Source organism: Spermophilus citellus (assembly GCF_964194105.1).
Source record: "Spermophilus citellus genome assembly, chromosome: 6".
NCBI classification, from domain to species: domain Eukaryota; kingdom Metazoa; phylum Chordata; class Mammalia; order Rodentia; family Sciuridae; genus Spermophilus; species Spermophilus citellus.
In genome coordinates this window covers 163,837,294-163,850,344 of record NC_138187.1, presented here as the reverse complement: position 1 = coordinate 163,850,344, position 13,051 = coordinate 163,837,294, and the positions used below count along the sequence as shown (strand labels likewise).

The following is a 13,051-nucleotide window of genomic DNA, read 5'->3' as shown; positions in this document are numbered from 1 at the left end:
CTCTCTTAAAAAGGTGTGGGTGAATGCTAACCATACCTGTTTCTTCAGCCTCTCTTAAAGGCCACCTGATTGGGTTATTTACACGACATTTTGCAGACTATTGGAAATACATACAGATGTGCCTGGGGTTTGGGAGGCAGCCCCTTCCCATTCTGGTGTGCCCAGTCCTGGGCCAAGTGCAGAACAAGTACACTCTGAGAGATGAGAGGCCATGGTGAAACCTGCCTGCCTTGGGCAAGGTGGGCACAATCCCCGGAGCAGAGTGGAGCCTGGAGAGGTGGACACAGCTCACACCAGCATACCTGGGAGCAAGAGTGCCCGCAGGCCGCAGGCCCCCTGCTGCTCGCCCCACTCCCCAACCCAGTTCACCTCTTTTCAGTTCAGACTTTTGAAGACTGGCTTTTCAGATCATTGATTGAGCATGTCTTTTAATGGGATGATGAACAAACACACACAACACTTACATATCAAAATATTCCCATTTAAAGAAACTTTTAAATCTCTGGGTTTAATGTAATTTATCCGTAGCACTATTTCCTATCATGTGCACGAACTCCAATTCTTTCTTGGGCCCATCTCATTTCCCCTATTAAACTGCATGGCCTCAGTGGATGGAGACCACGTCTGACACAGGACTTAAGCCCCAATAAAACCTAGGGAGGAAGCTAGCATCCAGGCCCTTCCTCTGCAGGACGCAATCTTCAGGGGGAATGAAAAAGGAGGTGAGAAAAGAGCCTGGCATTGAGAAGAGCTGGCTTTGCCTTGTTTATTCACCCTACACCTTGTTACACACCCAGAGACAGCCACCTTCTGTCTGATGGGTGACTCCTGCCACCCCACAGAGAACAAGCTGGCCCCTGTGTGACTCCAACCATTCCACCACCTGCTAGGTTCTTTCCACAGCCCTCTACCTTTGCATTTTTTATTTCCCGTCTTTAGTTTTGTGGTCTTTGAAATTGTAGGCATCCAATTTTAGTAACTCTTTCCCACTGCTCTCCTCAACTGTCACCAAAATCTCACGTCCCTGGCTTTACAAAGCAACACATTGGGTCTCTGCAGCTGGTGCTATGGGGCTCTTTGGTGGTGAGAAGCCTGGCACAGTGCTCAGTTATAAAGCCGTAACAGCCACTGCGGTCAGCTGTCCAGTGCTCTGCAGAATGGCCTGAGCCAGGGAGATCCAGGGCTGGCAGCATTTTCCATCTGAACTGGGGCTCAGATAGACCAGACCTAGGCTTTCTGAGGCCAGGGACATTGTCAAGTCTGAAACTCAGCACCAGGGTTATGGCTTGTGTCTTCCAGCCCTTGGAAGGGCCAGCACTGGGCTGAACTGTCCTCATGGTTCCTCTGGGACAGGCCAGAGAGACCTGAAGTCCTTTGGTAGGCCAGTTCTCCTCTGTGCAGTGATCCAGCTCATCCCTCTGATCCTCCCCAGCTGCTTCTTTGTAACACTGTACATGAAGGACCTTTTGAAAATGTCATGAAGAACAGAAACGAGAATGGCACTCTGTGGTCTTGGCAGGTGGCTCTGGAGAAGACCAAGGAGGTGCTGAGCAAGCTTCTTCAGAGGTTGTCCATGGACCCATGGACAGGGAATGGACCACTGCTGGGTTCGGAGACAACCAGGACGAGCCTCCTCTGGTGACTCAACCCAGCCACATGTTCCATCATGACAGCACAGGGTGAAAGGCTGTGATAAAAAGGAAGTGGAGGCTGAGAGACACCTAAAGTGGATGGAGGAATAGAATCAGGGCAGAACATGCCAATGAGAAGGGTTAGTTTTGTCTTTGAAGAAAAAGGAACACAGAGGGTGCACCAACTTCTCCTGCCTTGAGAAAGGATCAGCAGCTGGCCCTGCTCAGCTAGGCCATTCTTCCATGGTTTTGGCTGGACTCTCACATCTGCAATCAGCGAAGGGCAGACAAGCTGTCACACAGGGGGACAGGGGTAACGAGGCCCTTTTCTCTCATCATGCAGCAGGAGAGTCCAGGCTCCTTCTCTTGGTGGTGGCTGCAAGGTTCCCAAGAGCAGCAAGCGAGGACAAACTGAACGCACAAGAACCTTTCAAGTCTCTGCTTATGTTACATTTGCTACTGGGCCATGGTCAGATCAAACCACCTGGCCAACTCCAAATTCAGGGGTGGATAAAGACTGCCACTTCTTAGTGAGAAGGGAAAAGTTCTTGGCTATTTTTGCAATCTACAAATTACAAAATCCAAAAGGTTCTTGCTTTGGGATTTAGGCAAGAGTAGGAACAGGAAGGGCTCCTTTCCGAGAAGACAAAACCGTCATCTACCAAAGCATCCTTGCTGGCAGCCCAGTGATGCCAAGAGCTGCAGGCTCACCCCCAACCATGGCAGAACCAGGGTGGCAGAAAGAACTCAGTAAATGAAAACCAGGAAAGACTGAGTGGTAATTATGGGAAGATGCCCCACATTCAAAACATAATCAGACTGGGCATTCTTTTCCTCTCGAATTCTTTCTCATTCTTTTCCATTGTGCAGAACTTATTTCTCCTCTTGTTTTCTCTCTCTTCTCATCCATGTGTGCAATTTAAGCATTTACCAAAGGCCCCTCATGACAACTTAATCAGAGTGCAGACAGGTGGGGCTCTGTATATGGCACCAACCTATGGCAAGTCCAGGAAGGAGAGGAAAAGAAGAGCCCATAAGGTGCAAGACTCAGATGTTGACAGATGCAGCAGAATGAGAAAGAGCAGTGTTATGTCCTCAGAATGAAAAAAGAAATACCACTTAGACAGGTTTTCAAAATGGTATACTACTCTGTTATGTCACTGGAGAATTGTGATTCAGAACAGCAAATTGAAGCCACTTCTATGATAGTCTGGGAGGTCACTGCCACTGAGGTCACCAGAAGCTCTCTGGTTCTAGTGTAGTGACAGTCACTGGCTAGTGACTGGGAAGCATTGGGGTAAAAGGGATATTTTGCCTTGAAATTATCTCCGCCCACCAGCGGGCCTTCTAATGGTAGTACATTCTTCAGTTGCCAGGCAGAGCACGGGAGTACAGAAAAGCATACTATAGGCTCAGGCAGTTTCTGGAGACCAGCAGTCCAGGGCTGACTCTTTCTGACTAGGAAGTGAAGTCCTGGTTCCACTCAGGAAGGAGACTGGGCAGGAGAAACTGGGGGAGACACTTGGTGTGCGCTGTTGCACATGTTGTCTTCTTGATGAGCTTCTCAAACTATCTAGAAGGGCACTGAGGTTCGGAATCAGCCTCCTGTCCCCTGCCGAAGCAGAAATCAGTAGATCTTCCAAGGTGGTGGCCAGAGAAGGTCCTGGCCTGCTGGCTTGCATCTTGTCGCTGTAGTCTGTGTCTGACTTCTGGTCCTCCAAAGACATCTTGAAAACATCAGACCACAAGGGACATCCTGGTTGGAAACTCACTCTGGGGAAAAGCAGAAAGAGTCTAACATTAAACTAGAAGATACTTAAAGAAAGCAACAACACAAGAGTTGGCTCACTGGGCGGAGTCCAGAACCTGTTCAGAGCAGGCACATCCTGACTCTGAACTTGTGTTGATGTCCCCAAGCCTCAAACGGGGCTGAAGCCCACAGATAGCAGACAGAACTCTGTTCCGGGCCTGCAGAATGACTTCCCACCGCCTTAAGAATAGCTACTATGTTTACCGCGTGCTCCCAGTACCAAGGGAAGATGGTGTACTATAGACCTGAAGCCCCTGAAAGTTTCCTCCCTACTCACAGTACTTTGGCCATTGCTTTCTTCTATTTAAAAAACAAAAGGCAATTGTTTGGAGGGATTAATGACAGGTCAAGCCTTTTTTTCTGTTGCTATTCCTTCTCCCTATACTCCCCACTAAGGAAAATCTCCCTTGGACTCTGGAAAAGCAACATGGCAGGGAGGCGGGGTAACTGAGCAGGGCCAGTGGCACTCGGTCCTGGAGAGTTGCCTCCAAAGTAGGGCTGGAAGCCACTCTGGCACCTCACTGTGGACATCTGGGACAGACCCCCGGTGTTTGTCAGAGGTCCAGGTCTCAGGTTCGGCGGCTGAGGGACAGAGTGGGTTGTCTGCACTTAGACAGCAACAGTCTACATAACCACTCAAGGCGGGGGGGGGGGGGGGGGAGGGGGAGGGGGAGGGGGAGGGTGGAATATAAAGGAACTGGGCAGCTGGGCTGGGACCCAGGATTTCCTGCACACCCACGAGGCACAGTACACAGTTTACACTCAATAAAATGTCAAAGGAGGAAAGAAAAAGCAAGCTGTCCTTTGTAAAGAGCAGGGGTTCCTAACCTTCTCTGGATGGGGGCTCTTTCAAGAACTTTCTGCGAGTTACGAACCCTCTCCCCTCCCAGAGCGGGCGGGCGATGGGGAGAGTGCACCCAGCACCCCCGCGCTCAAAGCTCCTTCGACGCCGCCTGGCTTTCTGCCCTTCCTAACTCTGCAGGGCCACGTGCTCCCTCCCTTCGCCCGCTGCACCCGCGAGGACCCAGACGCCTTCGCGACCCCCGCCCACCGTTTTCTTGGCGGGCTCCTTCTTCCTGCGCTTCTCCGAGCCGCCGTGGTGCGGCAGGTCGCGGCTGCGCCAGGACGGGCCGCGGCTCAGCTCCCGCTCGCTGTAGGGCGGCAGCGTGTCGTCGGGCTCCAGCTCCGCGTCGCCGGGCCGGGACTCGAAGGGGGCGGGCGGCGACCAGGCGTAGTAGGAGGCGCTGCGCGGGCCGAGCTGCGCGCCGCGCCGCGCGGGCGTCTCCAGGCTGCCGCCGCGGCCCGCGCCCTCGGCCCGCTCGGACGCGCCGCCCAGGTACGCGTGCTCGTACTTGCGCGCGGTGCCCGGAGTGCGGCTCACCAGGCGCGGCAGGGGCGCATCCTCCGGCCAGCCGCGCTCTGCGTCCAGCGGCTCGCGGCTGCGGCCGCGCCCGTACAGCTCCTCCAGCGGCCCGTCCTGAAGGAGGCCCGTGCGCGCGCGCTCGAAGCGGCTGCCGACCCGCGGCTCCAGGCCATTGCCGTCGGCGTGGCGTCGCGGGCCGTAGGAGTCGGCGAAGGCCGCCAGTTCGTCCATGGAGACTGCGGGCACCCCGGGGGCGAAGTTCTTCCGCGACAGCATCTCGGACTTGGAGCGCTGCTGGCTGCGGACAGAGGAGTGGTGGGGTCAGTGGGCAGAACCGCGGCCCTTGCGGGCTCGGGCTGGCCTGGAAGCGCACCGGCTCCTGGCCACCTCCCGCCGTCCAGCGAGGGCCCAAACACGCCTTCTGATCCTTATGATGAGCCCTGGTCGGCCACGCGTCTCACGCCACCCGCTCTACGCCCCAGCCAGTGGCAGCGCGCACGGCTGGGGCCCCAGGAGCCTCTGCAGTTTGGGGGCACACTGAGCGGCCTGTTTCGCCCTCCAGCCAAGGGCCAAGTTACCTCTTGGGCAGAGGGACCCCTGCAGTTGGTGAGAGTGAGAGGCGATGTCGACTGTCCTTCAAGGTAAAGGCAGTAAGTGCCATTCAGGGGACGCATCCAGGAACTGGGTAGATTCAGCCTCCCTATGCTTGGTCTTATCAGGCTGGTAAGTGCCTTAGCATCTGGAAATTTGCTTTCCCAACTTAAAATGGTATATTACTGGTGGCTGCCTGTGAGTCACGAGAATTAAGTGCAACATTATAAAGCATTGGCGTTTTACCTTTCAGGTAACAAATGATCAAAAACGATGGAGATGATGGGAGTTTTCAGAGGTTATAGGATAAAATGTATCAGGGCAGAGATACATGAAGGTTTCATTAAGGAGCCCAGAGTTCACATTTTCAAAAGGCCTGGAATGATTACTTCTATGCAGTCCTTTCAAGAGTCCTAAGGTCCCCTTGATTAATAAATGTGAGAGAGGGAAGCTCCCCACAGGATGGAAAGAGACCCAGAAGGAGGGACGGTGCTGTTTAGCAACAATCTCAGTTCTACCTGCTTCTGCTCAGCCCCCTGGCGGCCATCACCTGTGCCGGAAGCTCTCCCGATCCTCTTTGTTATACTCCAGGGCTGAGGGTCCCCTGCTGGCCCCACTGCTGCTTCCCATGACACCCGACCAGTAGTCAGGATTGCTCTCCAGGTCCCCAGACACGGGGAATTGCTTGCTCCTCATCTGATGGTAAGACTGGCGGAAGCTGCTGTCCTCTTCATGCAGGGAGCTGAGTTCTGAGATGGTGTTGTTATCTGCAGGGACAGAGATTTCTCCTTGTTAGATGGGAAAGGCTGAGACCAGAGGCTCCACAAACTCCCGGCTGGGGGCGTCAGGCCTGTCAAGGGTGGGCTCTTCACCTGCAGGTGGTATCTGTGTTTTTGGCAGCAGGAACTGGCTCCCTTGGGAAGCCTACCTGCTTACTTAGAGGGAGGAGTCCTGCCTCTTCTGGGAACAGCAGAGCAATGTTTTCATGCCTAAGGCTAGCTTCCCAGCACTCAGGCTCCCTGCAGCTGGCCTGGCACATCATCATCCATGTATTTTTCTTTTCCTGTATGATTATTTGGTGAGCTGTGATCACCCAGGTGTGTTGGACCAAAGGGACAACGAGAAGCACATCTAACAGCATCTTCCCTGCTGTTGACCAGGGCTAAGGGGCCTCCAGAGCCAATATTGCCACAGGCCTTCGAGGACTGCTCTTCTGTCCCTTTCCACTGAGCCCTTCCCCACCAGCAAGAAGCCCACAAGGTCAAGGGGAGTACATGCCAGCATCCATCCTTTAGACCACACTCACCCAAGTGGCACCAAATCCACTCTCCAGGCCTGGAGAGACTTCTTCCCGTGGCCCAGGAGCATTCCAAGTGTCTGGCTGCCATGGGCAAGCTGCTGTTTGGAGGTGTGAGGAGGACAGGGGGTGCCTGCGGTCTATGGGCCTCTATCTGAGCTCTGGTCCCAGCCTAATGTGTGAGGTGTGTGTCTAGTCACAGCTCCCTCCTTCCCTAAGGGGCTTTTTGCAAAGCACTTGCAAAAAAAAGATCAGAGCCACAGTTGGGAAATTAAAGGGGGGGGGGGGCTGGGGAGGGAGGGTGCTGCTGTTTATAGAGCTTTGAAATGGACTGAATTTCATTTTATTTAAAAAAATAAATTGAGTGAACCTATTTGTAATGTAACAGAATCCATTTGTTTTCTAAAATCTTTTCATTAGGACTTTGAAAATATTATTAAAATCAATATTTACTAGGTTTAAAGCCTGGCTGTTGAGCAAGAGGTAAGCCAAGATAAAATGTGGGAAGCACAATGTGTCTCAGGTTCCCTCTGATTTTCCCCTCTGAGCTCCAACAGTCCTGGGAAGAACAGAGAATTTTGCCTAGCACTGCGACAGGCCCTCCCCCACACCAAACCTCCTAGCCCCTGCTTGCCAGGAAACCAGCCTTTACCTTGAATGCCATTAGGTTTCATCACATGATCAGTTGGTTTTGAATTATAATCTGATTTTTAATTGTTTTCTACCTCTCAAGAAACTTTTCTCTAAGTTTCTGCTTATTTTAAAGGAAAATAACTGAGATACTTTTGATTAATCAATTCTAGAATATTCCTTCTTATGATTCCTATGAATTCCAATTTCCTAGGAACTATACAGAAAAGAAATTTAAATGAGACCTCTGTAAAGTCATGCTGTTGGCTCAGACCTTTCCTTAAATTTCAGGAAATATGACCTTTTTCATCCCTCAGGGAGTGAGAGCTATCCCTGTTTCCCTACTCATAGAACAAACTGTCCAGGATGTGCATTACACTAAAATTGCTGCCACTGAACACAGATGTCAGCATCCCCACTTCAGAGACAGCCACTGAGGTAGCTCTAAGGAGAGGTAGGCAAACTGTGAAGGGCTGGATTTGTGAGCCACAGTGTGACAGCCACTCAATTCCACCATCCTACATGAAGGCAGCCAAAGAGTATATATAAGTGACGTGGCATGGCTGTGTTCCAGTTAGACTCTGTTTACAAAAACAGAAGCTGGGACATCTTTGGAGCAGGGGTTATTGTTTGCTGACTCCTGCTCTAGAATGTTCGGACTTGAAACATCCCAGGAGCAACCTACCACTCATAAGGGCAAGGCAAATAAGGACCATACTGCCTAGACCTGGGCCTCAGACTCCCAGTCTGACTCCCTGCTTAATCTGAAACCATGAGATCCATGTTACAACAAGACCTCCAGGAGGGGCCCTTTCTGGGACCCACCCTAGGGTTTACTTTGCTCTTCAGAAACACTTCACCTCCATGCATTTACTATAATGTCAACGTGCAGCTTCCGGTGATCTGGGCTCCTGTCCCCCACTGGCCCTGAGTACTGGTGCTGGCCACTTTTCCTCTTTGCCTCACTGTCCTCCTCCGGATCCAACAACCTCAGAGTCTTTTCCAGTCGCAGCAGTCTGGAGCCCTCGGAATCAGGAGGCTGTGGTCACCACAGAAACTACAGCTCACAAGCTTCTTTAGTAAAGATCACAAGATTGGGACTCAGAAGAGCTGGGTTCCACCCTGCTTCTGTCACTGTTCCCCCTGGCCTTCTGTTTCCTCATGGTTACACTGCAAAGGTTGGCCAGGCAGTCCCTAAAGTCCCCAGTAACTCTGAGTTTCCACTACCTTATGACCGGCTGGCCCCTGGAGACCACCTGGGTCAATCAGGCAGGGGAGTCACCACCGAGACGAGAATCCATTCTTTAGTTTTAATCTTAATGGTTAACTTTTTCTCTGAGCTGTGAGATGCACAGATTTCCTGCCCAGGCTTCTGGATTCCAACTCTGTCTGCCCCTTACAGGGATCCATGACAACACTGCTACCACTAGTTTGTCAAGTGCAGTGACATCTGCATTCCTGACATTCCAATCTGGAGATGGTCTTTTTATAGTCCGCTAGGTGGGAGGGTGCAGCAAGGGCTACAGCAGACGGCTGGATTTAGAATTGCAAACTGGGTGGAATATGTTGTCCTTAATCTGAATAAAGCTCCTGTAGTCTGGGACTGTTTCCCCAACAATTCCATCAAGTCTGTCTTTGGTTCCAAGAAGAGGAGGGTTCAAAGAAAGCGCGTCGTGACCCACTGCCATGCCTGCCAGCTCCCTCTGGTAACTAGCCATCCCCCTCGGCCTGCTCGGTTCTGCATCCCAAGACAGACAGTCATTTGGAATCTACCCCAAAGAATCAGCTCTGTCAGCTGCGAGTCTCCGAGGGCTGTGCGTAAGTTAGGTTGGGGCCCCACCATCTCCAGACTTAGTGACTACAAGTTCTCTGCGGAGAGGAACAGCCTCCTCCCAGCCCTCATTGCCCATTGGACCTGCGGGAAAGCAGCCCCCTTTCCCAGAGCCACTATGTCAGGCTCCTCTGACTCTCACGAGGTGAGTGGGAGGCTCACTTCAAGGCTGGGCCCCTCATGCTGGAAGAGAACTGTCGCTGAGGCTCCAGATGCTGTCCTTGCTCTGCATATGACACTGGGGACCCTAGGGTTAGGAAGCCAGGTGTTCAATACTGGCTGTGCCCTGGAGACACCCAACATAAACCAAGGGTGCGTGACTGCCCTGCTCTTCACCCCAGAAGCCCCTGTGCTCCCTCTGGTGTACGAGAGCTGCCAGCACCCCCAAGAGCTGTGGCTCTGCAGGCCCCATCGCTGCCTGAACAGCCACTCAGTCCTGTGTGATGCAGAGCACAGAAAACCAACAGATGCTCACATCTGCCTCGCATCCTTCTGGCTGGGTCAAACTGAGCCAGCTCCTTCTCCACATAGTACAGGACCTTCATGGAGTCTCTCTCTTTGTCGGCTTGGATCCGGTAACCTTTGCGAACTGTCGAGAAAGCACAAGAAGGTGAACTAAAAAGGAAAACAGGAGGAGAAGGAAGCTTCCATCTTACCAAGGTGGAGACGTGGTTCCCCACCATAGCAATGCCTTTCAAATCACCAGGAAGTCATGATGCACACACACACATGGCCCAGACCCAGATCCCCTCTTTCAGAGGGTGGCACTGGAATGGAGGAACTGGAGGTCGACAACAAAACTCCCCTGCAGCCTAGTGTTAGTCATTTGTCACCACGGCTCCCATCTTCTGAGCCTCTCCAGCTCCACTTAAGTCTCATCTGCTCTAAGCCTGTGAGTTCCACAGGGAAGGGCTGGGGGGTGTCTACATACAAAGGATTTTCTCGATTCGGGACCCTTGTCACCCCACAGCCTGAGGCTCACACCTCCCCTTGGTGGGAGGAGCTCAGGTACCCACACATCACCTCTAGTCACCTGGGAGACGGCACAGACACTCCCTAAATGGGGGGGGGGGTTGCCTAAGAGCTAAGATTCTATTTTAGACTCTACGAACAGTCGTACAGAACAAATGGGAAACACATGGGTTTCCAATCACTGTTCCACTTCATTCTTCAGCATTTTCCTTCTAGGAAAAGGAATACTATATTTTAGACACCATTAATTCAACCTGCAGCTATGTGGTTGCAAACAGGTGCTGTTTTCAGGGCTTAATAAAATACCTACCGAAAGCAGTAGAGACACATTATCTCCTCCTGTCCATCATACATTGTCAGGGCTGTGTGAGCCCTGGACCACCTGAGTCTAGCCCAGCATCAGTCCCAAGTGTAGTCAGACATCAGCAACCTACCGCACAGTAGGAGAAGCGGGGATGAGAGACACAGGCACGATGGGATGTGGACCGAACAGTAATGGGGGGGGAGATGGCACAAGGTACTGCTCATGCGCTGGGTGCTGCGCTAAATGTTTCCACTCATGCCTCCCAGTGCCCCAGGAAGCAGTGCTCATATCCTCTTCCTCTGGCTGAGAAAATCTGAGCTCAGGGATTTCACCTCTTTTCCAGGGATGACCTGGAGCACCCAGCTGGACCGCATGGTCCATCTGACTGAGGCTGGGCTGACCCAGGGCATCCTGCCTCTCAGAGCCTAAGGAGGCAGTTGAAGAAGACGGTGAAGCCCAGGGTAGGCCTGCTGTCAGGCGAGCTGCGGCTGTGCAGTCTGCAGCTCGGACTGTCTCCTGGTCAGGAGGACTGTCCAGCAGATGGAACGCCCAAGCCAAGCCCAGGCTCCCTGATCCCAGGTTGGGGCAACACCAGGAGCAAAGCATGTGCCTCCGGACACACTGCACGCACAGCGGACAGCGCTCTCTCCATGGAAGGTGGAAAGGAGAACCCACAGCCCCTTCTCCCCAAGCCAGGCGAGGGAGACAGGGAAGCCGCCCACACACCCACAGGCAGGTGCACTGACTTTGGACAGGAGAACATACTGGGCAGTCCACATCCACCTCGAATTGTGAAATAAAAGGGAAAAATGAGAAAAAAGTTTACAAGTCTGATCACATGCTTTTTAGTGGGACCTTTCCCAGGGTTAGATCTGTCATCCTTACGTGGAAGCAATTATTAGCAGAAATGATTTTATTTATCAAGCTACACATTCTCCCATCTCTGCAGAGGCGTTAGCAGAGTAGTACAGACAGTTCAATTAAAATGCAATTATCCCACGGAGTGCACTGTCTGTACCAGGCAGCTACGTCTGATGATGAAGCACTGGGCTAGGGACGGGGACTGGGCATCCTGGGGGCAGGCTGCTGCTGGTTCTCTGAGGGACCCCAAACAAACGATGGCCTGCAGGACTCGGTTTTCATGTCCACAAAATGCCACTGACCCTTCCCACACTTTCAATAATCTCTGGAAGAAGAAGGGACAACTGAGGCCAAGCCAGAGGAGCGCCAGGAGCGCCTTGTAATCACGAGGGGCAGCTCACGTGTCCCCTCACCCAAAATGCTGTCCTTGGTTCTTACGGCTAGAAAAGTTCTATTTTTCTGCCTTGATATTTTTCCTAACTCACAGGTCATTCAGCTGGAACTTTTATCATGGGCCTTAATACATTCTAGTTTGTTTCAAGTTGTTTATACAATGGCCTCATCTTCTCAAAGATTCCTGAAGGAAATGAATCCGATAAGGCTTCCTGTTCCTCCCCTCCTCCCGGAGTGTGCGCTAGATCCCTGCCAGCCTAGGAAAGGGTGGGGCTGTGGGTTCTTCAGAGCAAACATTTCCAGGAGAATGTCCATCCAGAAACCCTCAACTTTCTGAAGGAAAGTACAGGGAGTCTCTGTTCACCTCCACATCCCTACACCTGACACAGAGCCAGCACATTCCAGACTCCTGTGTGTTCAAAGAATGAGTGAATGAGTGAGTGAGTGAGTGAAAGAATGAGGGAATGAATGAATAAATGGAAGCATCAATGAATGAAGAGAAACTGAGAACAGAAAAAGTACTTCATGGATTACAAAGTATGGCACAGGTGGCCCCATGGGTGGTATGTGGAGGCTTTTGACCAGGAAGGGAAAGCTGGGATGGTGGTAGGCTGAGGGGGCAGCAAGGTTTGGCTGAGTTTCGTGGTTATTGATTCTGGTGATTATTTCCAAGTAAAGAATTCCAGCATGTTTGTAGGATCAGGGAGGAGCGGCTCCGCCTGCAGCAGTGGCTCCATGGAGGAGTTCTCAGTGCGTGTGGCACTGAGGTGGTAAGCATTCAGTGGCACTGAGGTAAAGGTCACCTGGGGGCTGTGGCCACATGGAACCCACTGTCCCCCAGTGGAGAGATGGCAGCTGTGCTGAGCAGCAGCTGGAGGAGCCTCAGTTAACTGCAACTTGGGCTGCAGCTTAGATTGTTTTCTGCGTCATCATAAAAACTGATACTCCTCATCAGGATACAGATTTGAGTGTCTGGGCACAGGTTGTCAGGTTCTGCAAAGTTACAGTAACCACAGCCTCAAACAAAGATGACAGTCTTGTCTTTCATTACTGGAGTGACAAAAAGACTCCACAGTGCTAGATCCTCCCAGCTTTGACTTCTCAGTCGCAGCAGCTAAGTCTTCAGAAATGAAAACTCTTCTAATTGGTCAAAAAAAAAGTGGCCAAGTATTGACCTTTAGATTTTATGGGCACCCTCCATTTGGTTTTGGTAACTAAAATTCTAGACGATCCCCCCTTTGAGGATTTTGTTGGTGATTGTGTTGTTTTTTTTAATGGTAAGCTACAAGTTGGACTGTGTGGCACACTAGATCATTCTCTCTCTGGGAGAACCTGGCTGTGTTGCCTATGTGCCCAAGAGAGAGCTCC

The 13,051-nt window shown here is 51.9% G+C and overlaps 1 protein-coding gene across 4 annotated transcripts in view; it reads right to left on the bottom strand.

Moving 5' to 3' along the window:
* Window positions 1-422: 422 nt before the first annotated feature.
* ILDR2 (immunoglobulin like domain containing receptor 2) overlaps window positions 423-13,051 on the bottom strand; it is a 56,285-nt gene continuing 43,656 nt past the window's right edge. For 3 of the 4 annotated variants that reach the window (XM_081297541.1, XM_081297542.1, XM_081297544.1), the window contains 4 exons: window positions 9,629-9,742; window positions 5,946-6,162; window positions 4,493-5,102; window positions 423-3,404 (listed from right to left, as the gene is read on the bottom strand). In XM_081297541.1, the coding sequence (XP_081153667.1) occupies window positions 3,369-3,404; window positions 4,493-5,102; window positions 5,946-6,162; window positions 9,629-9,742 (977 nt within the window). In that variant the 3' untranslated portion in view covers window positions 423-3,368. Of the gene's footprint in view, window positions 3,405-4,492; window positions 5,103-5,945; window positions 6,163-9,628; window positions 9,743-13,051 lie in introns of those variants that run through there. The other variant, XM_081297543.1, reaches the window with a different exon arrangement.